The 27,700-nt window shown below is 42.7% G+C and overlaps 1 protein-coding gene across 3 annotated transcripts; it reads right to left on the bottom strand.

Moving 5' to 3' along the window:
- Window positions 1–62: 62 nt before the first annotated feature.
- mgst3a (microsomal glutathione S-transferase 3a) lies at window positions 63–27,351 on the bottom strand. Of its 3 annotated transcripts, none has more exons than XM_073063551.1 (6): window positions 27,242–27,351; window positions 7,231–7,357; window positions 5,108–5,181; window positions 2,900–2,957; window positions 739–811; window positions 63–324 (listed from the first exon to the last, which is right to left on the bottom strand). In XM_073063551.1, the coding sequence occupies exons 2-6, from the start codon at window positions 7,345–7,347 to the stop codon at window positions 215–217; spliced, it is 432 nt and encodes a 143-aa protein (XP_072919652.1). In that variant the 5' UTR covers window positions 7,348–7,357; window positions 27,242–27,351; the 3' UTR covers window positions 63–214. The 3 variants fall into 3 exon arrangements, with proteins under 3 accessions (XP_072919652.1, XP_072919651.1, XP_072919653.1); XM_073063550.1 differs by lacking the exon at window positions 27,242–27,351 and adding an exon at window positions 7,437–7,653; XM_073063552.1 differs by lacking the exon at window positions 27,242–27,351 and adding an exon at window positions 7,486–7,653.
- Between the last annotated feature and the right edge of the window lie 349 nt (window positions 27,352–27,700).

Here is a 27,700-nt window from a genome sequence, read left to right as displayed (position 1 = left end):
TCTTGGGACGAGAATCCAGAAAGCTGGTTTCATACTGAGTAATTAATAAAACAACCATGTGGTAACTTCATTAGCTCTTTATAAAAGGTTCAATATACAAACATTAGAAGCAAATGGATTGCTGTGAAGAGTTAATATAGTTGGAACTATACGTTCTGCAAATCAAGTATTCACCTTTCACGGGTTTATTCAGGATTAATATCTGCCACAAATCCTAGTGTGGGCACCACCACCCCAGCTGACGAAACCCAAATGATATCGAAACCCCCATCAGTCCCAGGAGAGCAAACGAACTAAATCCACCACGAATTCTCTTGCTAGGATCTACATGAAGGAAAGAAGAGATTAAATGTTAAATTGCTAAAGCCATTACTTTGGTGAAATGTTTTCTGAAGTCCAGTACAAACAAGTTACTTTTGCCTAATGTTAAGTTGGAGTACAACTTTGAATGGATTCTGTAGCTTTGGCTTAATATTATAGCCAGGCCCAAGGAAAGATAAGATCAACTTGCCATCTATCTGAATTTGACACTCATTTCAATTTGTTTACGGTTTAAAAATGTGAAATCTTTCATGAAGTAGTGATTTATTAAAAAATACCACGCTTATTACTACAAAACCAGAATAAGCAAAATCTTATCTTGTCCTCAGACCTTAAAGTTCTATGATTTTTTTTTATCTTTAATCACATTGAAACAAAGCAGTTTATTTTACAAAGTGTGTATGTTAAAGCACTCACCCCCAGTGTAATAGCCATATGCATAAACAACTCTTCCAATTATCCAAATTCCTCCAAGTGCACTAGCTAGATGCTGAAAACAAAAGGTACTGTTATTATGGCACACTTGGTAGGACTTGTGGCAGTCTAGAACTAAATTAAGGCCAACACAATATAATACCGTTTGTGCTTATTTGACTGTTGGCTTTCAATCACTTACTGTAAGATTTTCTAGAGGTGTTTTATAGGGGGAGGGGTGGAGAGAAGAGAAATTGGGAGATCTATGCCAAGTGGCTCCTGGTATCTTCCAAGATTTTTTTTAAAAGCCAGAAGCCATGTTCTGCTTTTGGTGTACTCTTGCAAGAAGGAAATTGGTTTTTGCATTATGAGTATGGATATGTATTTAGGAGCTATCACTTGGTTTAAAATGAAATTCAATTTTTACATCTATTACCTTAAAAGTTGCACGATAACCAATTGTGTGAAGCTTTTAAAATGTATTAGGGAAGAAGGCATTAAATTTTAAAACATACCATAACAAATTAAATTGATTTCAAAGGCAAATTCAGCTGCTATTTTGTTCAAATGATAAATTTCAAAACCAGTATAACAAATGTTAATTTATTTGATTCAAAAGTATGAAGGAACTTTTGAATCCTCAAACTAAAGGCAATTTAATTTGAAGAATAATTTGAGTCTTACAATGTGACAAACTTGTCCAATGATGGTAAATGCAATTTAAAGATTGACGTGGGAACATCCATAAGAAACTCAAATGGTGTAAAAGTAGTTGAAACCAATTGAAAAGATTAAAAATAATGGTTTGAATAGCTTTGTTCACTCAAATTCATAGTTAAATATCACTACTTCCTGTACTAGCGTAGAGCAGCAATCGATGTGGATACACTTTAGTCACTGAGATGAGACTGGAACTTCAGAATCTATTCAGGAAAAATTTTGGCAAATAAGTCTGCAGAGGAGGAAGGATTGGAAAACTCTTGGACGTAACAGCCCTCGAGGGAATATTTTCCCCAATGAATAGATCTGACAAGTAACAATCCTCATCTTATATATGCTGTGATATTTTTTAAAAAGTCAGTTTTTGTGAGTGAATTGCAACTTGCAAATGTGTTTTGCACCAACATTTCATCATTTTCTGGATGTAAAGGCCTTGACTGAGACAATGTTAGAATCCACTTTCAACATCAGGCATTTTACGTCAATCTGAAGTATGCTTTATTCTTAAGTGTCTTATTGCATCCCTAATAAAATGTGAGCGAGATTGTTGGCACCAGGTAGGTCAGCGAAGGGAATGAGTTATAATAGGAATAAATAATGTCTTCTGTAATTCCTACCCACTACACAACATCCCTTTTCTTTCACTTAAAAATGGGAAAGGGGATGCACCATTGTATTAGGCAAGTGACTTTATAACCACAGGGCCAGATCTAGCCTGATTAATAGATTGAAAATGGCTTAAATGTAGTCAAGGCTTCAGGAGTTCATCCAGCTCCCTTCATTGTGGTGACTGATACCAACTCCAACAGTTAGACATGGAGATTCAGAACACTCCGTCAATTAGTCTTTTGGGATAATTCTTCTTCTTCAGTTCTTTTGTAATTCAACTACGTAACTTAAATCTGCAACCCTATTTATCACCTTATGTACAAAAGGAAATAAATCACGCCCGAGCCACAGTTCTAGAGACAATTTAAATCTTCCCTCAGTTTCCCCAACTTTCAAAGAAAACTTGTGAAACCAGCTCCACATTTCAACAATTAATGGAAGGTCATTCAAGCCCCAACTGGTTAAGGAATAGAGTCAAGCCTGCAAGGAGGCCTTCGTGTGTTGTTCAGACTTTGAGGGAGTATTATGTCTCCTGTCTGATGCTAACACTGGATTAGATAATCGAGTCGTCAACATCTTTTCATGCTGACAAGCTCAAGTCTTTTAGCATGCTTACAGTGTTAGAGGAGTGATTGCCAATTTAAAAGCGAACTTAAATTTTCCCAGTTACAAAAGATTAAGATCTAAATGACAACAGAAAGGAAACAGTTATTTAATAGAGCTTAAATCTTAAAAGCTACATTTTCAACAATACTAGTAACTGCAATCTCATTATGTTTATAATTAAACAGGGCATTTGCCACAAGCTTCAGTCAAAATGTTAAACATTACTTACTGGGTACCGAATTCCACCAGTTGCCAAAAAGAAGAGGAATGGTGGATAAGTCTCTAATCTAAAACAGATTTTAAAAAATCATTTTAGATTTTGGTTAAAATAAAAAAATTATTTTTAGGCAATGATAGCAATCAGGAACAAGATGGACTGCCTTGTAATCTGGCATTTTCCCTCTTCCCGCCACTTTCCGCAGGGATTGCTCCCCACTGATCACCCTCCTGGTACTTATCCTTGCAAGCGGAACAAGAGCCACATCTGCCCTACTCCTCCCTCACTATATTTGGGGCCCCAGTCCTTCCAGGTGAGGTGACTTCACCTGAGTCTGTTGGGATCATCTACTGTGTTCGGTGCTCCCGGTATATTGGTAGCACAGGACACAGATTAGGAGACTGCCTCGCCGAGCCCCAAGCCAGAAAACGCGGGATCACCCAGTGGCCACCATTTCAATTCTATTTCTCATTCCAATATGTCAGTCCATGCCCTCCTCTACTGCCACAATGAGGCCACACTCAGGTTAGAGAAGCAACGCTTTATTTTCCATCTGGGTAGCCTGCAGCCTGATGGCATGAACATTGATCTCTTGAACTTCTGGTAATTGCCCTCCCTGCATCTCCCCCCCCCCCCCCCCCCCCATCTTACCTGCCCATCACCTCCCTCTGGTGCTCCTCCCCCTCCCTTTCTTCATGGCCTTCTGTCCTCTCCCGTCAGATTCCCCCTTCTCTAACCCTTTACCTCTTTAACTCTAACCCTTTAGCTTCCCAGCTCTTTACTTCACCCCTCTCCCTCTTCTGGTTTCACCTATCCTCTACCTTGTACTACTACTTCCTCTTGCCTCATCTTCTTACTCAGTCCTGATGAAGGGTCTCGGCCCGAAACATTGACTGTTTAACTCTTTTCCATCTTTGCTGCCTGGCCTGCTGAGTTCCTCCAGCCTTTCGTGTACATTGTGCTGATTTCCAGCATCTGCAGGTCTTCTCGTTTGTGATATTACCTTGCTGTTCAGCTTGGCCCCAGATATAGATTTTCACCTCATGCAGTTGGGCAAGGTCATGTTCCACTCCCAAGCACCATGTTAACCGATAGAACCCTCACTGATTCTGATTGAAAAGTGATTGGTTCAAACCATTAACAGCCCGAGCTGATGAGTATTTCACCCCTGAAACCTTCATCATTTGGGAATAATAACCATTTCCCCTCCTCCATCCTCAAATTCTCATATGTCAGAAAGGGTAAAATGCTACCCCTCAAATGTTCTTCCACTTAAGAGTTCTAGATAAATGCAACTAAAAGTGTATTGTTACTACAAGGCAGTCTGTACCCCTAGTTCGACAGAATTGTGGTCCACAAGAACAAGTTACTTGAATTATAAACAAGAGATTCTGCAGATACTGGAAATCCCAGGCAATACACACAAAATGCTGGAGGAACTTGGGTTAGGGAGGAATAAACAGTTGGTATTTTGGGCCAGAGTCCTTTATCGGGACTAGAAAGGAAGGGGAGTGAAGCCAGGATAGGGTGGTGGGGGGAGGAAAAGGAGTAAAAGCTGGAGGTGATGGGTGAGGGCACTGATGAATTTAGAAGCTGGGAGGTGATGGGTGGACAAAGTACAGGCCTGGAGGAGGAAGAAGATGATTAGAGAGGATTGTGGAGCAAAAGAGAAGGGGGCACCAGAGGAAAGTGATGGGCAGGTGAGAAGGGCAAGCGGGGAGCTAGAATAGGGAATGGGAACAGAAGGAGATAAGTTAGCAAAATCAATGTTCATGTCATACAGGAGGCCATGGATGGACATGTCAGAATGGGAAGGGGAACTGAAGTGGGTGGCCACCAGGAAATCCCACATTTGTGGCAGGTAGACCAGAGGTGCTTGATAAAGCAGTGCCCGAATCTACATCGAGTCTCACTGATGTAGAGGCCACACTGGATACGATAGGATACAGTAGATGATCATGACAGACCCTAGGAGGTCTGTTTGGGGCCCTGAATGGTAGTGAGGGAGGAGATGTTGAGGCAGGTATAGCACTTGAATTAAACCTATTATGAATTTAAAAGTGATTAAAAGACCAGAATTTGAAATCAGAAGGCCAATTCTATAATTCACCTTTGTCATTATTTGAACTGAACAGGAATCACATTTTTTTTCAAAATAATTTTGGTGGAATATAATGCAAATTATTGTCAATGAATAAATAAGTTTTTGATACCACTTACGTATTTTGGTGAGCACGTTGAATACAGTTGAACATGTGTCCATCCTCCGAATTATCACTGTACATTATAGGGTACTGGAGATATTAAAGAGAATTACAAATGATTAGAAACTGATAATCCTGTTGCAATCTTTGTGTGTGCAGGATTATCTAGTCTAAGTGATTAAAGACAGTCTGGAGCTCATCAGACCTAGACCTGGGGATCTAAACCACACCTGCAGATCTCCACCTGTAACATGGGTTGCAACATCTATTGCATTTAGATGTAACACTCACACAGCTTATGTTTTTAAACTGGAAACATCAAAATTATTTTCAAATGGGATGTCACATGGCCTGCAGAAATGTGCTGAGTGGACAACATACTTCTCTTGTGCAGAGCAGATGCATCTGGACAGCAGATCGTTAATAGGATCTATTGGACTATCGTACTCAAACAAATTGCCCAGGCCACATTATCACAAAATCATTAACAAACTAGAAAACCTGGACAACCCATAGCATTAATCAAGTGTGCCCACTCGGGTGAGGATAAGGGAATCGTATCAGCTGAGTAACAATCTTCATACTGAACCAGACACCCGTTGTATACAGCAAGGGAAGACTCACTCAAAATAAATGGCAAATCTTGCAGGTGACATCATCCCACATTTTGAACCTCCTATCATTTCTGTCTGCTTTACAAAATATGTTAAGTTCTTTAAAATGACTCACTGCAAATCACAAATTGGTAGCAGCTTCACTGGACCTACGGTAGTGGGCATCTTTACCACCAGTAATAATGAACACATTCAAACCACTATTAACAATTCACTCTTGTGCCCAGTAATCTGGAAGCAACAATAAAAATCCACAAAACCTTTATAAATATATTAGCCAATCCTAATGTTTTCACTTTCAAATCTCCAGCTTCCAAGTTTAAACTCTAAAGCATACCATTTTTCAGTAAAACTCAGAGACATGCTCTCTTCTCCACTGCACTGCTGCTCCACAGGGACCGATAGTTGTGAGCATCCTTGAAAAACCAGCAAAATTCCTGCAATTGCTCTCAACATTTCCAACTTGGGGAAGAAATAGGCCCCATGTGACACTGTTGTTCATTGGGCTGAACTGCCGAAAAGTGCAATGTTAGCAGGGCAGTTTGGAATGAACTTCAAGACTAGAGCATCAGCTGGGAACAAGAACAGAATCAAAGACCAGCTGTTCCTGAAAGCTCAGTGAAGGACATTGAGTCTTGGAGGCTTTCCAATGTGAAGGAGGTGTCCATGACTGAATTCCGTAGACCGGCACATTCCAAGGGTTGGGACTACATGCTGAGGGATGCATTGATGTGGCAACAGCCAGGGTTTGAGGCCCTGATGCCAGTGCACAGTTGGGGTAGGGGGGGTGGAGAAAAGAGAGGGATGGTGCATATGTAGTTACCCACAAGCATTGTATATGAAGGATTTCACATTGATATAGAGTAAATGAAATGGTGTATATTGCAAATGGTGACATATAAACATACTAATATATATTTGAAACTATAAGGGATCATTTTGAAAATCTGCATTTTTGGGGTGCCATTTAAGGACAGGACTAGTAGGGGTATTACTATCATGTGGGGTCAGTACACCAGTCACTGATTTTGAAATCTGATGGAAAGGGAGACAACATTCTGCTTATTCCTGCCTTGTTTCTTTTAAGAAGTTGCCATCTCATTTAACTTGTCAATTACTAGAGGTAGATTTAAACAAAGAGTTCTTCAACTTGAGGACAGTAACAGTTTGCAATTACACGTTGCTGGCTCCGTGTCACACATTGTTCCGAAAATAGCATCCCAACACAAAAATGGAACCAGCACTGAATTTACTTTGGAGCGAAGGCCGGGAGAGAGGACTGAGATAAGGAAATGAGTAACTGGCCAAACATACAAACAGCGCAGTTAATAGGCAAACTATGAATGGCACAACTCCAGCAATTTCCACAAGTTAAGCAAGGTTATGTAAGTGTTGTAAATTCCCTGGATCCTGACATCTTAATGATTGTTCGCAATAGATGAAAACAATTAGGTACATAACTGGCTCATCTTATGAGTGGCCCAGTGGTTGAAGGCACGCATTGGCCTTTCTGGCATGAACTTACTTCCACATTGTACTTCTTACGAGCAGCTGCGACTTTATAAGCGAGGAAGGAGACCATGGCAAAGCTGGCCGCGCCGGTCAGTACCACGCACCCATATTCTTTCGATAGCACCACCATCTTTTGGGTTCTAAAAGCATAGAAAAATGTAAAAGTAGTGAATTTGTTCCTGTGATGAATATAATGAAACAGAACAGTTTCTTATTTACACCCTAGCAGTAGCCACAGCCTCGAGTCTTCTGGCATCCATCCCCTCACCAATTCCTCCCTCGGATTTCCCAGAACCTCTAGAGAGATACGATCTTTCTGCATCCAAATTCTGAGTTACATTTCCTTCCTAAAACAGTGACTACAGGCAAGTCTAGAGAATGGGACAAGTATTCATTCTTCTTTCCCCAAGGAATGACTGTCCGCAACAGTCAGTGAGAAGCAAAGGAGCAGCAGTCTGGGGAAGTAGTTAAGAAAGGAACCACATTCTATTAAGTTAATGTGGATGAATTATTAAAACATATCACCATGTAACAAGAAATGCAATTGAGAACCTGGAGTGTGTATCACTCAGGCCAATCAACAATTTAGGAAGAGCTGACAAAACCCATAACTGGAAAGCAAATTATGTCTGTGTGTTACACACCTGATGTAATGATTAACTGTGCGATCACTCCAGATACACCTACTGCTTACCAGACCAAAATTGCAACACTGCATGCACAAAATCTCAACCCACAGGAAAAGGGATCTCCCAGCAAAATGTACCGTTTTGCTTACTAACTCAAGTTCCAGCTTACAAAGAAGAAAGAAAAAAATCACAAATTCCTTCACATACTTATTTCTGATACACACTGGCCATAAAAGTAGACAGCCTGCATTAGAATGTTTGAGTGTGAGCCAATGTTTAACTACCAAGTTGTCATTAAAGTTATGAGGCAACCTTCGACCTGGTTGTGAAGTTTACATTGCACACTGACATTATCAGGAAATGCTAAAGTGCAGACAGCAGCTTAAAATGTAATAGAGCACAGAGGAAGAAAAATCTCCTTAAAAACAGACCAGATTTATGAAACACACATCAAATCATTTGTAAATTAGGTAGATTTCTAAAGTTTATATATGGCTGTTGAACTGGCAACCTGCTTCTCAATTTACAGATCACATCACTGTGATCAATCCTTTACCTCCCCCACTCTTGTCTTCTCCGACAACTCCACTTCGTAGGGGAGTGAAGAAAACTTCTGAAAACTCTTCCTGAATTTACAGACAACAGCAATGGGTGCTGTGGATGAAACTGAAGTCGTAACTGACAACTTAGGCTCAGAGCCTGACGAGCCAGGATTGGATGTTAGTTATCACACACAGTTTAGTACCCAAGGTAGAAAATGGAAAAGCACCATTTTGATATTATACATCTACAGCACAAATAGCCATCGCTTGTGCTGTCATCAGAATCTTCAGCCTTTCTAATGAAAGCCCAAGCTTAACCAGACTCTGTAAAAGCAATAAGTATTTATGCTGATTAACCCCAATAATAGCGAGCTCACTTGCTAATCAGATACTCTCTCTGCAAATAGCTTACTAATTCTTACTTGGATTGATTAGCAACCACCTTTGGATCCTCTTGTTTGTGAAAACAGTTTCTATGAAACCATGCAAATCTTAATGACTTCAATCAGATCACAGCTGGAGTACTATGTACAGGTCTGGTTGCCACATTATGGAAAGCACGTGATTGCACTGAGTGTAGAGAAGATTCGCTACGATATAGTGTTTCACTTGAGGAAAATGAACAGAATAGACCCGAATTGGGCCACACAGTAGCACAGTGGCAGCATAACACTTTACAGCGCCAGTGACTGGGGTTCAATTCCCGCTGCCGTCTGTAAGGAGCTTGAACGCTCTCCCCGTGACCGCGTCGTCTCCTCTGGGTGCTCAGCTTTCCTCCCACATTCCAAAGAAGTAAGTTGAGGGCATGCTATGTTGGTGCAGGAAGCATGGTGACACTTGCAAGCTGCCCCCAGCGTAGTCTCAGACAGGTCGTTAATGCAAAATACTGCGTTTCACTATGTTTCGATGCATACATAACCAATACAGCTAATCTTTCAAAAGAGTAGACTGAGTTTATTTGCCTTGGAGCAAAATATGGTGACCGGAACTGTCCATAGTATTCCAGCTGGGACCTAACCAACTTTTATGAAGTAGTACCATAACCTCCCTGTTCTTCTATGCTATGTCCTGGCTAATAAAGGCAATCATCCCACGTGCCCATTTCATCACCTTACCCAGGTGAGCTGTCACCTTCAGGGATCTTTGGACTTGTACGCCAATGAACCTCCGTTCTAAGTTTTCCCAGGTCCATCCATTCATTGCATCTGCCCTACCCTGCAAGCTTACGTATTACATCCAATGTGCATAGCTAAATTGTTAATGCACAATAACAGACAGGGTCCTGGCACCGATGTCTAGACTATCTCACTGACAACAGGCTTCCAATCACAAAACAACTCTCCATCAATCCTGCTTCGTATTACCAGTCCTACATAGGGTCCCACTTGCCCTGGGTCCTATGGGCAACTATTTGGACTGGTCTCCCATGTAGATCAGATCATCTACACCACCCTCATAGATACATTTTGTTACTTCTTAAAATATATCTAATAGGTCAGGCAAGATCTCCTTCAAATAGTGTATGGGACATTGGAAAAAAGTTGAATTTCCCCATGGGGATGAATAAAGTATCTATCTATCTATCTATCTAAATAAAACCATTCTGACGAACTCATTAAACCTGCTTTTCACGCGTAGATTATTTCTGCATCTCAAATATTTTCTATTAGCGTTCCTACTATTGATGTGAAACTCACTGCCATTTAGTTATCTCCACTGCCCTTCTTCAATAAAGATACCACATTTGCTGTTCTCCACTTATCTGGTATCTCAACTGTGGCCAGCAAAGATTTAAAATCTCTTGTCAGGGTCCTAGTAATCATCTCCCTTGCCAACCACAACAGTGTGGGAAGCATCTCATCAGTGCCTGAGGACCTGGGCTCTCTGAAACACAGAACACTGGAGAAAACTCAGCACCTGCTCCAGTTCCTTCCCACATTCAAAAGACGTGTGGGTTAGTAGGTTGATTAGGCACATGGGTGTTATTGGACAGTTCAGGCTTATTGGGTCAGAAGGACCTGCTACTGTGCTTCATCTCAAAATAAAAATAAAATAGAAAATAAAATCTGCAGTCACTTGCACCCTCAGCACTTTATTTCATCTGGGAATGCTACACCCTCCTGAAATCAACATTGAGTTACCTGAATTTCAGAATGGGCATTGAACCCATGAACACTACCTCACTACTTTATAAATTTTTATTTTTTTCCACTACCTATATATATTTATATATATATTTACTGTAATTCACTTTTCTTCCCATTGTTATATATTGCATTGTACTGCTTCCGCAAAGCCAAATCTCACGACATATGCAGGTGATATTAGACTTGATTCCGATTCAGATAACTTCAATTCTCATTCTGTATCAGCCATCCGTGAGATTACCTCAGTTTGCTTTTCCCCCGCCTCCCTCTGGGTGTGAAGCACCTGTCCAGCCTGACCTGCTGGGCCTGTCTTTCTGCTCTGCATTTCACAACTCCCGTGTTCTTTTGTCTACGTTGTAATTGTATAATCACCCCCATTCATCTGATAACCCCTTTATAACTTATCCCTGAGATCACTTTGCTTTTTATCCTGTCAGAGGAACCCCTCCTCCTTCCACTCCCTTCCTGCAGCTTAACTAGCTTCTTGTCTTCCAAGTTCTAATGGAGCCCAGAATGTTGACTTGGCCTCCCATCTTACTCATACAGTCTAAACTGATTCAGAATGAGCTTTCCTAATCTGGGATCTGTTGTGAGATGTTTTGTGGCAATATACAACACATAATAAATTAAAAAGACTAAAAGTTACAATAATACATAAAAAAAGAAAGGTATTGTGCAAAAAGATTAAAATAGTGAGGTTTTCTTCATGGACCATTGAGAAACCAGATGGGGGGGGGGGGGGGGGTTCTGCTGAGTATTTCCAGCACTTTTCCTGTTCGCTTTAGATTTCCCAGCATATGTGGATTTTTCCCACATTATCCCTTGGCATAAAGAGTTCTTGCCTACACCTTCCATGCTTATGGGAACATATTGGCTGTGACCATTTATTATTTCACTTTTGAATAACTCCCACTTGTCTGATGTTGACCTACTTTAACATTGGCCACTTCCAAATCAACTTCTGCTAGGTCCTACCTCAAGATATTGAGATCACCTTCTCACCAATTCAGGATAGCATCTTCCAGACTCTTTCTACAACTAACTTGAAACTTAAGCGTCATGGTCACCATCTCCAAAATGCTCTCCCACGTCCAGCTGCGTTCCCAGAATCTGAGCTCTGTACAAACGCCTCTGAGGCAACTATCCACATACTGGCTCATGAAGTTCTCCAGGACGTGCATTAATAACACCTCCCCATCGATAAGTTTCATACCAAGGAAAGCCTAGTTAATATCTGGAAAGCTAAAAAGCTGCCAGAATCTTATTGCTCTTGCATTCCTCTGATTTGACTACAGATCTGCTCCTCTATTTCCTACTGACAGTTGGGAGCTCTGCAGTGTACCAACAGCACAGAGATTGCCCTTTGGTTTCTAAGCTCCACCCACGTGGTCACATTAGAATAGCCTCTTTGGATGTCCTCCCTCATCACCACAGTAATGAATTGCTTAATCAATACTGTAGTGCCATCTCCCCATTGCACTTCAGGATTTTATACTCTGATAGATAGATAGATAGATACTTTATTCATCCCCATGGGGAAATTCAACTTTTTTCCAATGTCCCATACACTTGTTGTAGCAAAACTAATTACATACAATACTTAACTCAGTAAAAAAATATGATATGCATCTAAATCACCGTCTCAAAAAGCATTAATAATAGCTTTTAAAAAGTTCTTAAGTCCTGGCGGTAGAATTGTAAAGCCTAATGGCATTGGGGAGTATTGACCTCTTCATCCTGTCTGAGGAGCATTGCATCGATAGTAACCTGTCACTGAAACTGCTTCTCTGTCTCTGGATGGTGCTATGTAGAGGATGTTCAGAGTTATCCATAATTGACCGTAGCCTACTCAGCGCCCTTCGCTCAGCTACCGATGTTAAACTCTCCAGTACTTTGCCCACGACAGAGCCCACCTTCCTTACCAGCTTATTAAGACGTGAGGCGTCCCTCTTCTTAATGCTTCCTCCCCAACATACTCTGGAATGTTGAGCTGCCAGCTCTACCCTTCCCTCCTCTCAAACTTCTAACTTCTCTGTGTGATCACAGCAATATCACATTCCTGTGCCAGAACGGTGCAGGAAACCACAGGTCAGTGGGAGTATGATGGAGAAGCAAGTGGCAGAAAATGACAAACTCAGACTAAATGCAGGTGCTCTGCAGGACGATCACCTAATGTACAGTGATGCCTTCCTGGAGCACACCACCTTGGGAGCACCAAGTGTGGTACACTACATTCTCTCTGATGAGAGAGCCTGGGACGAAAATACACAGCAGAATCGGAAGAATAGAGGACACAGTGGAGAGCTTTGTAAAGAATATCCCGCTGGATGCTGGGACAGTATATGTTGGAGAGCATGGGAAGGAAGTAGCCAAGGAGCAAATCAGACAGGAGAACAGGGTTTGGAAGAGCCCATGATTTATTTTGCAGCAAGGGCAAAGGGAAGATTGCAACAGTAATGACCTGAAGTAATAGGCCCGTGGATCAGCACCCAAGGAGCTAACAGAAGAGCCTTGTTCAGGACTGGAAAGGGAGGGGGTAGATGCCAGAATAAAAAGGTGGAGGTGAAGGAAGATAGCTTCTAGCTATCCTCCTTCCCCTACCTTCTAATTCTGGTATCTTCTCTGTTCCTTTTCAGTCCTGAAGAGGACTTTCGGCCTGAAACGTCAACTGTATATTTACTTCTGTAGATGCTGCCTGACCTGCTGAGTTCCTCCAGCATTTTGTGTGTGTTGCTCTGGATTTTCAGCATCTGCAGAATTTCTGTTGCTTGTATTTTATCTATGACTTGCCTATTCAAGTGTCTGTCTAAATGACTCTTAAATGTAGTAATAGTATCCTATTTCACCATTACCCCTGACAATGCCTTGCAAATCTCAAACACTCAAAGCAAAAAACTTTCCCCTCCAATCCTCTAAAATTCCTTCCTCTCACCTTAAACATATGCCCATGTGCCCAGGTAATGGGGGAGACAGTTAGAGCAGTGGTGTGCTCCGTATGCAGTATGTGGGAGGTCAGGGTCAACACAGTTGTCCCTGATGACCACACCTGCAATAGGTGCATCCAGCTGCAGCTCCTATCAGACCGAGTTAGGGAATTGGAGCAGGAGCTGGATGAACTACGGATCATTCGGGAGGCAGAGACAGAAATAGATAAGAGTTATCGGGAGGTAGTCACACCGAAAAGACTGGAGGTAGACAAATGGGTGACAGTCAAGAGAGGCAGGGGGAGCAGACAGAGAGAGAAGAGCACCCCTGTGGCTGTTCCCATCAAAAATAAGTATACCGTTTCGGATACTGTTGGTGGGGATGACCTACCAGGAACAAGTTGTAGTGGTCCTGTCTCTGGCACTGAGGTTGGACCCTCGACTAGGAAGGGGAGGAGGGAAGAGAAGAGAGCGGTATTGATAGGGGATTGTATAGTCAGGGGGGCGGATAGGAGATTTTGTGGGGAAGATCGGGAGTCTCGGATGGTATGTTGCTTTCCTGGTGCCGGGGTCCGAGACATCTCAGATCGGGTGCAGGTTATTCTCGAGAGGGAGGGCAAGAATCCAGATGTTGAGGTCCATGTAGGGACCAACGACGTGGGTAGGATGAGTGAGGGGGTCCTGTGTAGGGAGTTCAGGGTGTTAGGTGCGAAGCTGCAGAGCAGGACCTCCAGGGTAACAGTCTCAGGATTGCTACCTGTGCCACGTGCGAGTGGGGCAAGGAACAGAAAGATTATAAAGATTAATACGTGGCTGAGAGGATGGTGCAGGAGGGAGGGCTTCAGGTTTGTAGATAATTGGGCTTTGTTCCAGGGAAGGTGGGATCTGTTCTGAAGGGACGGTTTACACCTGAACTGGAGCGGTACTAACATTCTTGCAGGGAAGTTTACTAGTGCTTCTTGGGGGGGTTTAAACTAAATTTGCAGGGAGCGAGGATCCAGAATGTGAGAGAGGATAGCTAGAGGAAGAATAAAAGACAGGTGGAGACTACACGGTTCCGGAATATTAAGTGTGTAGTAGAGGAAGGTGGGGCGGAACAAGTGATAAGGAGGACTCATGTACAGAGGGATGGTCTGACGGAACATGGAGTTAAATGTGTTGAAAGAATGAGTAAATTTAGGAAGGACAACAAAATTCTAGGGGTGTATAGCCCGATGGGAGTTCGGGGAGCTGGGTTAAGCACAATAGGCAGCGATTCAAACAGAGAGAGGAGAAATGGGCTAAAAATTCTATATCTGAATGCACAAAGTGTCAGAAATAAGGTGGATGAGCTTGAAGCCCAGGTGCGAATGGGTAACTATGATGTTGTTGGGATAACAGAGACATGGCTGCAGGGAGATCAGACCTAGGAAATGAATGTACAAGGGTATACGTGCTATCGTGGGGACAGAAATGTGGGCAGAGGGGGTGGGGTGGCCCTGTTGGTGAGGAATGAGATTCAGTCCTTTGCAAGGGGGGACACAGGGTCAGGAGAAGTAGAGTCTGTGTGGATAGAACTGAGGAACAGTAAGGGCAAAAGGACCCAAATGGGTGTTGTCTACAGGCCTCCAAACAGTAGCATGGATATTGGGTGCAAGTTGAATAGGGAGTTAACATTGGCATGTGGCAAAGGTAATGTTGCAGTAGTTATGGGGGATTTCAACATGCAGGTGAACTGGGAGAATAAGGTTGGTGCTGGACCACAGGATAGGGAGTTTGTAGAGTGCCTACAGGATGCATTCTTGGAACAGCTTGTACGAGAGCCGACCAGGGACAAGACTATTCTCGATTTAGTGTTATGTAATGAACAGGATTTGATAAGCGATCTTGCAGTAAAGGAGCCATTAGGAGGTAGTGATCATAATATGATAAGTTTTTATCTGCAATTTGAGAAGGATAAGGGTAGCTCGGAGGTGTCAGTGTTGCAGTTGAACAGGGGAAACTATGGCACCATGAGGGAGGAGCTGGCCAAAGTTGACTGGATGGATAGCCTAGCAGAAAAGACAGTGGAACAAGTATTCTTGGGAATAATGCACAAGGTGCAAAATCAGTTCATCCCACAGAGAAGGAAGGATTCAAAGGGGGGAAAGGGGCCACAGTGGATGACAAAGGAAGTCAGAGATTGCATAGCATTAAAAAAAAGGAAGTATGACAGAGCTAAGGTGAGTGGGAGGACAGATGATTGGGAAGTTTTTAAGGAACAACAGAACTTAACTAAAAAGACAATATGGGGAGAAAAAATGAGGTACAAACACAAGCTAGCCAGGAATATAAAGGAAGATAGCAAAAGCTTTTTTTAGGTATGTGAAGAGAAAGAAGATAGTTAAGAACAATGTTGGGCCCTTGAAGAATGAATTGGGTGAAATTGTTATGGGAAACAGAAATGGCAGAAGAATTTAATGAGTACTTTAGATCTGTTTTCACTAAGGAAGACACAAGCAATCTCCCAGATGTATGGATGGGCCAAGGACATAGGGTAACAGAGGAAATGAAACAGATTGACATTAGGAAGGAAAAGGTGATGTGAAGACTGATGGGACTGAAGGCTGACAAATCCCCAGGTCCAGATGGTCTGCATCCTAGGGTACTAAAGGAGGTGGCCCTGGAAATTGCAGATACATTAGTAATCATTTTCCAATGTTCCTTAGATTCAGGATCAGTTCCTGAAGATTGGAGAATGGCTAATGTTATCCCACTTTTTAAGAAAGGAGGGAGGGAGAAAACAGAGAACTATCGACCTGTCAGTCTGACATCGGTGGTGGGGAAGATGCTAGAGTCCATTATTAAAGATGAAATAGTGGCATATCTAGATAGCAGTGATAGGATTGGGCCGAGCCAGCATGGATTTACCAAGGGTAAATCATGCTTGACTAATCTGTTGGAGTTTTTCGAGGATGTAACCAGGAAGCTGGACAGGGGAGATCCAGTGGATGTAGTGTACCTCGATTTTCAGAAGGCATTTGATAAGGTCCCACATAGGAGATTGGTGGGTAAAATCAAAGCTCAGGGCATCAGGGGGAAGACATTGACATGGATAGAAAACTGGTTGGCAGATAGAAAGCAAAGGGTAGCGGTGAATGGGTGTTTCTCGGAATGGCAGGTGGTGACTAGTGGGGTGCCACAGGGCTCGGTATTGGGACCACAGCTGTTTACCATTTACGTTAATGATTTGGATGAAGGCATAGAAAATAACATCAGCAAATTTGCTGATGATACTAAGCTGGGTGGCAGTGTGACATGTGATGAGGATGTTAGGAGAATTCAGGGTGACTTGGATAGGCTGGGTGAGTGGGCAGATACTTGGCAGATGGCGTTTAATGTGAATAAGTGTGAGGTTATCCACTTTGGGAGTAAGAACAGGAAGGCTGATTATTATCTGAACGGTGTAGAGTTGGGTAAGGGAGAAATACAAAGAGATCTCGGAGTCCTTGTTCATCAGTCACTGAAGGTGAATGAGCAAGTGCAGCAGGCAGTGAAGAAGGCTAATGGAATGTTGGCCTTTATTACAAAGGGAATTGAGTACAAGAGCAAGGAAATCCTCTTGCATTTGTACAGAGCCCTGGTGAGACCATACCTGGAGTATTGTGTACAGTTTTGGTCTCCAGGGTTAAGAAAGGACATCCTGGCTGTAGAGGAAGTGCAGCATAGATTCACGAGGTTAATTCCTGGGATGTCTGGACTGTCTTATGCAGAGAGGTTAGAGAGACTGGGCTTGTACACGCTGGAATTAAGGAGATTGAGAGGGGATCTGATTGAAACATATAAGATTATTAAGGGATTGGACAAGATAGAGGCAGGAAATATGTTCCAGATGCTGGGAGAGTCCAGTACCAGAGGGCATGGTTTGAGAATAAGGGGTAGGTCATTTAGGACTGAGTTAAGGAAAAACTTCTTCTCCCAGAGAGTTGTGGGGGTCTGGAATGCACTGCCTCGGAAGGTAGTGGAGGCCAATTCTCTGGATGCTTTCAAGAAGGAGCTAGATAGGTATCTTATGGATAGGGGAATCAAGGGATATGGAGACAAGGCAGGAACCGGGTATTGATAGTAGTTGATCAGCCATGATCTCAAAATGGCGTTGCAGGCTCGAAGGGCCGAATGGTCTACTTCTGCACCTATTGTCTATTGTCTATTGATCCCTCCACCACGAAAAAATCTATTCTGACTATCCACCCTAGCAATACCTCACAATCTTAAATATTCCATTAGGTTTACCAATAAGCCTGCATTGGACGAAGGAACAGAAAACCAACATATACAGTTACTGGGAAAATGCTAGGAACATACGGGGGAATTTCCTCGTTCTTAGAGCGGCAGCATCAGTGGCTTATGACAGGACTTTGCACTAGGATTGAATTCAATGCACGATGTGTAGGCGTGGCAAGTTTCTGCTTCTGCACTACAACATTTGAAACAAGCCACTGACAAGTCAGTAATGAGAGGAGACAAGGAGACAAGTCACAGACACACTTGCTCAATTTGACTTTGTCTTTACAGGAGTTTAGATCTACAGGAGGAGATTTCGTTGAGCAATACACACAAACTGCAGGAGAAACTCAGCAAATCAAGCAACATCTATTGAGAGGAATAACCAGTCAACGTTTTGGGCTGAGACCTTTAATCAAGACTGGAAAGGAAGAGGTAGAAGACAGAATAAGGTGGTTGGGGCAGGTGTTGCCTGCATTCCAGAACGCTACTTCCCCTGGCCAGGGTTTTCTATAACCAGGGGTCACTCTCAGGGTACGGAGAAAGACATCCAGGACAAATATCTTCACTTTGGGGAAGCAGAATTCTCTGCCATGGGGATGTGAATGCTGCCTCTGAATATATTTAAGGAGATAGGTAGATTTCCAAAACATTAATAGGTATCAGAGGTATGAGGAGAGCAGAAATACAGTTTTGAGAAAATCAGCCATTATCACGTCAAATGGTGAAGCAGTCTCGAAGCGTTCAATGGTCTTCCCTGCTCTTATTTGTCTACATAGGGCAGTGGTGAGACTACACCACAACTGCATTACACTAAATCTAAGTATATGTCTAAAGATTTAACTCTTTTTGTGGGATCGGTATTTATTAAACACCCTGATTGCCTCTAACTGCAGATGAACTTAACACTTGCAATTCGCCTGAAGGTATTTCCAAGTGTGGTTGGAAAGGGAGTCCCAGCAATGGAGGAGGAGATATTTAGTTCCAAGCAGGCCAATGTGTGATTGGAGGCTACCCCACAGGTGCACCTGCTGCCCTTGTGGTACAATACATTTCATGAATGGTACACAGAGGATATGGTGTGCCAGTAGAGGAGAAAGGTAATGCCTTGGGTGGTGTTTGGGGTGACAAGCAGGATACCTCGCCCTGGATGGCATTGAATGTTGCTGAGCTACACTCATCCACCACACTCCTACCTTGTGTCTTACGAACAGTGGAACTGCTTTGAGCCCTCAGGATCATGTCCTGGGAGGAAGAAAGATTCTGTGAAGGGGGACTGAGTTAACTGGGCCTGTATTGCTCTCAGGTTATGATAATATGTGGTTAAACACATAATATTCTCTTTAGGCTTGATATGGCCAATATGACACTGCCTTTTCCCTGGTTACTAACCAGAAAAAAAAGGCTCACTATTTCAGAAAACAGGGGTCCAGTCACTTAAAAAAAATCTCATCTTGATCTTAAGTTTGAAAATAAAAACCATTTTGCAAATCTCTATTAAATACTTCCCAAGCAGCACTGCATGGAATCTGCAGGGAAAAAAATGAAAGGATATTGTGGGATGGAATGAATGGAGAGCGTTGCAAAGGTAAAAGCTCAGCTCCAGTTATTTGGAAAGCACAAAGGGCTATATGGCCTACTCCTACTTCTTATTTTCAAAGTTTATCAGTCTTATCAATTCTAACATTATTTAACATGCCCTGGTAGTTAATGGATCAGAAGAAAACAATAAAATGTCAGGGGATCTGAAGTGAGAAAGGGAAGGCTTGGAACACCAATGAAACACTATGATTGGGCACTAGTGGGGAGGTGGGCATGTCTAGGAGGCAATGCATGGATATGATACACTAACGCAACTACTTCAGTAGAAGTAAAGAGCCAGGGAATGTGCAGAATCTGCCTGGTTTCTGAACAGAGCTGGTGGTCACCATAAATCTCAGAACCAAACATGGACTCCAGGGTGGAGGAGATAAATTTCTAGATGTGAATCAGACTGATGCTGAAACCAGACTGATGCTGAAACTAGACTGATGCTGAAACTAGACTGGGGGGGGATAAAGATATGGAAAAACTAGGACCAGCCATTTTAAAACTATATGAAATGAATAGCAGATTAGAGCACAGCAGCTCACCCAAGTGTGGAACCCTTGCAGTGAGAGGATTCTGGACATCTCTAGGAAAACTACTGGATTGGGACCATTTACTGCAGTCTGATCTGCTATGATCCGATTCAGATTTACGGTAACTAACCCAATTTGCAATCATGAAAATGTATGCAACCGCAGGTGGGCAAGATTGATTACAGCTTCAACTCAGCAGTTAGCTTTTAATTGGGGCTAAAACACAGCAGAGCCTATGCAAGAGTAGGGTCTGAACATCAGCAAGCAAAGATACAAGAGGCACTAGGAATATTATAACACTGGAGTTAATTTTTAAAAAATCACTTAACACCAATGGTTAAACTTTAACCACTCTCTTGAAATGGTCCGAAAGATAATTTTAAAAAGCAGTATCATTGATGGGGTTAAAATATACAGTTTAAACATTGTACTTTCACCTTCTAAGATCAATTAGGAGAGCTAATGTTTGCTAGCAATTCCCAAATATCAGTCAGTAATAATTAAAATGAAATGGCCATCAAATCAGGTGTTATTTAGCCATTGCTTCCACCTTGGCCTATTTTCAAATTAAAAACTCTTCCATGTCATTGCTATTCATACACTTGGCCACCCCAATGTATCTGTCTCCCATGTTCTATAATCCCCAGATATTCAAAACTCTGTTGGCTGATTGGTAACTCAAACCAGCTCTGAGTCATCATCACTTCAGCCTTGTTAGGTAACACAACCATTTTGAAATGATCACCCTCATTGTTAAACTTCTTCCAAGCTCGTCTTCTTTCCTAGTCTCTAACCTCCAAATCTCTGCCAATCCCTTGCCTTCAAACTTGATCAGTTCCCTTCTGCTGTCAAAATAGTCTCCCCCTCTCTTCTTCACATCGCTCTGCAAAAATGGTCTATTAAGAGCAAACGTCTGCCCATTATGCAGTTTAGTATCAAGTTCTGTTTGATGATAATTTGGCACATCTAAAATCACTTTTACTAGAATTCTATAGATAAATAGTGGATGGACAGCTGATCCTTTTGGACACAAAAACAGCCTGCACCATCTGGAGTGCAGTGAGGACCCTGAGGAGAAAACATGAGGATGGGATGATGCAGCAGAACGGAGAGAAAACCTGGATATGACAAAGCAACTCGGCTACCAAAGCATTTCAGTGAATGAAGGAAAGCTGAATAGCTTCAAGTTTGAAAATACTTTTGTAAGTGAAAAGAACTGGAGGAGAATATATTTTTGAGACAAACCCAGCAGACGCAAGATCAAAAGACATCGTGTAGGATGAGAGGAACAAGGGGGAGTTCTGAGATGTCACCTTAAATAACCTACACAAGTCAGAAAGGTCAGGTATGTACAGTACTGTGCAAAAGTCCGAAGCACATACAGTATATACAGCTAGAGGGCCTAAGACTTCTGCACAGTACAGTTGTAATTTTATGAATTGCACTGTTACCTGCCACAAAAATAAATTTCATGATAAACCTGATTCTGGTATGGGTCTTTATTGCGGACTGAAATTGGGAAGGGGACCGATAGAGGGGAATCATGGTTCTGGAAAAGGGGAAAGGTTGAGGGGAGGGAAAAGGAAGCACCAGAGCGACATTCTGCAATAATCAATAAACCAATTGTTTGCAATCAAATGACCCGCTTGGTGTCTCAGGGCTGGGGCTGGGTGTGTGCACATCTGCGCTGCCACACCTCCTGCTCCTGGAGCTCCCTCTCTGCCACCTGTCACACACCCCCCCCCCCACCCCCCGGCACCCCACCCTCACCATTCCTAACATCCTTCGCTCCTACCAGATTTACAAACTTGCACTCCGCTCCATGATGGTGACAAATACAGTACAGGTGTCCACCCCCCCCCCCCCACTCACAAAGGTAGAGCGTTCCTATGAAACCTTTCTTAAGCCGAAATGGCGTAAAGTGAAGAACCATTAATTTATATGGGAAAAATGTTTGTATAAGTGAAAATCCTCTTTGTAATGCGATAACAGGTTACTGATGTAGGTCTTTTGTAAAAGCGAAGTGGCGTAAAGCGGGGGGACACCTGTATTGTGCAAAAGTCTTAAGCATCTTGGCTATATAAATGTGCCCAAGACCTTTGCACAGTACTGAATAGGGAGTTTCAACAGATCGTGGATGAGAAGGCCAATTTTAAGAAGAGCTGAATTATGAAGGTATCAGAAGAAAACAAGGATGAGACCAAAACATCAATAAATTTAAATCTCTGGAAATAAATAGATTTATTAACAGTTCCAATAACATTCTGTTAAACCAGATAAGCCAAAACTGTTAGAAATACTCAATAGGTCAGACAGCATTAATGGAGGGTAAAATATCAACATTAAGTGTCATTAAAACAAATGAAAAACATTCAACTGGAATCATTGTTTATTTCCCCCTCCATAGATGTCGCCCCTTTCCAGCATTTCACTGTTTTTACTTCAGCTTTCAACACCTGCAGTATTTTGCTTTCCGAGTCAGAGACAGATAACACAGAAACAGGCCTTTGGCTCACCACCCATCAAACACCCAGCACAACCAGCTAAATGCAATGCCACTTTCCTTCTGCGAGCATAATCAATATCAACTTACCTCTTGCAAGGTTAAATTACCAGTCATTAAAGATTTCAGATGAGTGGTTATCCAAAGAGATCTAGGAGTCTTTGTTCATCAGTCACTGAAGGTGAATGAGCAAGTGCAGCAGGCAGTGAAGAAGGCTAATGGAATGTTGGCCTTTATTACAAAGGGAATTGAGTACAAGAGCAAGGAAATCCTCTTGCATTTGTACAGGGCCCTGGTGAGACCACACCTGGAGTATTGTGTACAGTTTTGGTCTCCAGGGTTAAGGAAGGACATCCTGGCTATAGAGGAAGTGCAGCGTAGATTCACGAGGTTAATTCCTGGGATGTCCGGACTGTCTTACGCAGAGAGGTTAGAGAGACTGGGCTTGTACACGCTGGAATTAAGGAAATTGAGAGGGGATCTGATTGCAACTTATAAGATTATTAAGGGATTGGACAAGATAGAGGCAGGAAATATGTTCCAGATGCTGGGAGAGTCCAGTACCAGAGGGCATGGTTTGAGAATAAGGGGTAGGTCATTTAGGACAGAGTTAAGGAAAAACTTCTTCTCCCAGAGAGTTGTGGGGGTCTGGAATGCACTGCCTCGGAAGGCAGTGGAGGCCAATTCTCTGGATGCTTTCAAGAAGGAGCTAGATAGGTATCTTATGGATAGGGGAATCAAGGGATATGGGGACAAGGCAGGAACCGGGTATTGATAGTAGATGATCAGCCATGATCTCAGAACGGCGGTGCAGGCTCGAAGGGCCGAATGGTCTACTTCTGCACTTATTGTCTAAAGTATCAGTGACTCTGCAACTCATAGGAGATAGATAGGACTACCTTGAGCCGAGCTTTCATTATGGACCAAGTAACTGACTCAAGACTCCCGAATGACACACTGACACACATGGAGATTGGGTGGAGCTTTATATTTGTATAAACCTTGCACCAGTTTGACATCGCTGATCACAACATCTCAGTCAACTGTCAGAATAGTTGCCATGACAGAATTGTTTATTAGTATCTTATTTCCATTTCCAGTTTCAGCCTTAGTTATTAACCAGCTGTACCACCCAGTTTCACCTGCAACTGTACCACATACCATTTCATCTTTTCTATTTCCACCCTATCAGAGACTTCCCCCTCTGGTTCTCTCCACCCCTCCCTTCTTCCCAGCTCTGACTAAAGGTGATCAACATAAAATGCCCCAGAGATGCTGTCTGTCCTGTCGAATATTTTCAGTGATTTTTTTTAAATGCTGGAGTCTCCTGACATCTAGAATTAACCAAGCAACACACACAAACTGCTGGAGGAACTCAGCATAGATGCTACCTGGCCTGCTGAGTTCCTCCAGCATGTTCGATGTCACTCGGATTTCCAGCATCTGCAGATTTTCTCTTGTGTCTAGAGTTAACCAATTGTGATGCATCCAGAGTCTTCACTTGATTTGAAAGAAATAACTTGAAACAGACATTGGGAAAGGCTTAACACAGTGGTTCTCAACATGTGGTCCATGGTCCCGTTGGTTAATGGAAGGCATCCATGGCATAAAATAAAAGGTTGGGAAACCTTGGCTTCTTTTCCAAGACCAGAAGGGAGGGAAATTAAACTGATGGATTTTAAAATTATGCATAGGCTTGGAAAGTACAACAGTGTGTCAGCAGTGGCCCAATTAGTAAAACTGCTGTCTCACAGAACCAGGGATCCAGGTTTGATCCTGACCTCAGGAGCTGGCTGCGTGAAGTTTGTACTTTCTCCCTGTAACTGCATGGGCTTTCTCTGTATGGTCTAGCTTCTTCCCACATCCCAAAGACATGTGGGATGGTAAGTTGGGAAATTGCCCCTGGTATTTAAATGACTGATAGAATCTGGGGTAGTTGGTGAGAATGTAGGGACAACAAAATCTTGAATTAACGAACAATTCATGTGAAGGGGGCGTGGATGATGCTTTTGGTTGGCCCCAAGACCTGTTCCTGTACTGCATCTCTCAATGAGATTGCTACATCACGGGAGAAATCAAGGCAAATAGCACAAGCACTGCAGGGGGAGGAGGGAGGGAAATTATGAACAAGAAGAAATAAAGGCAAGAGAAGGCCAAGTGGCATCTCAATCCAGCTCCATCATTGTAAGATATGGCTGAACTTCAACAATTTACTACCCATTCCTCATGCTCAATCTATCATCCTAAGTTTCAAATGAATACAAACAGGCTTATAGTCAGTGAATTCTAAAGATTCACAATGCTCGTGCGGAGAAATGTTCCCTTACCGCAGTCCTAAAACACCAATCCAAACCCGAGACAGTCTCCTGCCAGTGGAAACAAGTTTGCAACGTCTATCCTGGAGGCTGACATGATTCAGTGAGATTAAATCCATTTTACCTGATCCTTTCTTATTACTTTCGTACCAGTAATCAAACTCGGGGAACGTTTGCTTTTCAGGTGACTAAATAGAGAAACTGGGAAAGATCAGGAATGTACCTGGCTGCAACATCTTAAAAACAGATGTGACAACACAGCCGTCAGGACAGTCTGTAAAGCGTTGGAAATCGGAACACAAGTTCAGCCCTGAAGCTGACATAAAACTAAACTCCGCAAAGCATCCGTCCACAAGCCCGTGCATGCATGTGTGCCAGATGGGCAGCTTGCGTCTCAGTGCCAGACCAGTACATTTAAAGCCAGCTCAGCTTGCAGGAGCAGAGGAAGAGTGCCACTGCAGCTACTTCAGAGGCAAATTTCTCAACAGATACTTGGAGTTTTAAACTTCATCTGTCGTCAGAATGGGGGAAAAAAAAAGATAAAAAGGAAATATCCCAGTTCTGGTGAAGAGTCCTGATCTGGAACATTAGTTCTGCTTCCCTTTCCACTGATGCTGCCTGACCTATTGAGTGCTTCCAATATTTATTGTTTTCACACCCCCCAATAGTAGTTTTATGGGACACAAGACAACACTGTTGGCATCAGCAAACTTAACTGTGCCCCATCATCTAAACGCACTGAATCAGAATGCAAATACTACAACTGAAGCTGTAGCTTTTCCTTGTGAAATCAGAAATAACATCTCCACCTTGCTGATAATCAACATTGGTGCACTTCAAGGATGTGTCCTTGGCCCACTGCTCTAATCTCTCTACATCCATGACTGTGTGACCAGGCATAGCTCAAACGCCATCTATATATTTGTTGATGACGCAATTATTGTTGGCAAAATTACAGATGGTGATGAGAAGATGTACAGGAGTGAGATAGTTCAACTAGTTGAGTGGTGTCGCACTAATAACCTTGCACTCAACATCAGACAGACTGATTGTGGTCTTCAGAAAAGGTACGACGAGGGAACTCACACTAGTCCTCAGAGGGGCCAGAAGTGGAAAGAAAGCAATTTCAAGTTTCTGGGTGTCAGCATCTGAGGATCTAATCCTGAGCCCAACATGTCAATGCAGTTGCAAAGGCAGCACAAGAGTGGTTATAGGTTATTAGGAGTTTGAGGGGGATTTGGTATGTCACAAATTTCTATAGATGTACCATGGAGAGCATTCTAACTGGCTGCATCAACGTCTTGAGTGTGAGTGTGTGGCAGAGGATTTAGAAGCTGCAGAAAGCTGCCAACTCAGTCAGCTCCATCACAGGCACCAGCCTCCCTATCATCCCGACATCTTAATGAATGCTGTCTCAAAAAGTCAGCATCCATTAAGGACACGCCCCCTTTCATCACTACCATCAGACATGAGTAACAGGTGCCAGAAGGCAGACACTCAGTGATTCAGGAACAGCTTCTTCCCCTCTGCCATTGTATTTCTAAATTGATATTGAACCCGTGAACACTACCTCACTACTTTTTATATACATACACACAATAATTCTATTATTATGTATTGCAATGTACTGCCGCCACATAGCAACAAATTTCACGTCATATGAAACCTACCGTAATTCTGACCCTCCTCCAACCCAAACTGCACTCTCTGCTCACCTCTCATTGTTACACCTTGCCAATCCCAAAATGTATCCATTCGTTCTAACTTCCTGCTTATTATCTGTTAACTAATTCTGTATTGTTGCATACATCTCCAATCCCACCGAGTCTTCCACAACCTCTTGTAAAGCTTCTTTCTCCGTGCCTTACGAAGATCCGAAATACACCATTAAAAGCGAGTTTCACCTCATTCGCCCAGTGGTCATAACCTCCAGGCACACAAAGACAAATAGGAGAGCTCTGATGTACAGCAGTCCCGACGTAGGGTCTCCACCCGAAAGGTGGCCGTTTATTCACCTCCTTAGATGCCTCCTGACCTGCTGAGTTCCTCTAGTATTTTGTGTGTTGCTTTGAATGTCCAACATCTACAAAACCCTTTGTGTTTCTGGTGTATATAACGCTCGGCAGTTAACAAGAGGGTGCTGCAGTACCTTAGTGTCAGACAACGGCTGGGGCTGTTAAGTGTTAAAAACTTGCAGTATTCACCGCTACACAAACTGTTCTGCTGCCGCAAGAAGAGACAGTGTGTATGTTCTGGAATAATGCATCATTATTATCCCAAGGCTACTGACAAAGCCTGGGAGTCACAACTCCATATTGCGTGCACCAGGAATAGAAACAACCTGAGATTTATCAGGCAAAAGCATTATTTTCCGATTACTATCAAACTCAGCATTTAATTTTAGACAGAAGTCTGACGATTACCAATCGGGATTACAAACATTTATAAATTTGTTTCACGCTAACCAGTATTTCCATTCAGTTTCACTCACTCTGGCCTCACCCTTTATCCCTAAAAGAATCTGCCTTCTATTTGAAACAATGAAAGCTGATTGTTAGTTATTAATACCCCTTTCCCCTCAGATTGAAAGAAAAGCACGTACCTAATGCCTGTCCTTCGCCTTGACTTTGCTGGCTGTGTCTCACACACGCAACAGCCGGCCCAGGGGGAAGTCACGGTTATAAGGCAGGGCGGGCACGGCACGCTGCGGAGGAATAGTCTGAAAAAGCGGAGAGAGAAGCACTTCAACGCAGGAACACGGATTTTAGTTTTGCAGGGGTTCAAGTTACATTCTCAGGGACGGGACGAGTCGACAGCTCTCTTTACAAATTTTTTTTAAAATTGGATTGCGGTTCACTTTCTCGAACACTTATACTTAGCGAGGTGATTTCAGATAATGCGAGCCCGGCCACAACTCCGTAGCAAAACAGATCACAATCCAGCATTGAAAATCCACCCTGGAATTTAGTAAGCTTTGAGAGTCTCCCGTGCATTTCGCATTGTTCTCTTTCAATATGTGCGGTATCTCTTTAAAATCCTGCCTTTCGTTTGATTAAGTGGG

Source organism: Hemitrygon akajei, chromosome 12 (genome assembly GCF_048418815.1).
Source record: "Hemitrygon akajei chromosome 12, sHemAka1.3, whole genome shotgun sequence".
Lineage (NCBI taxonomy): Eukaryota > Metazoa > Chordata > Chondrichthyes > Myliobatiformes > Dasyatidae > Hemitrygon > Hemitrygon akajei.
This window is presented reverse-complemented; position numbering and strand designations above follow the sequence as displayed.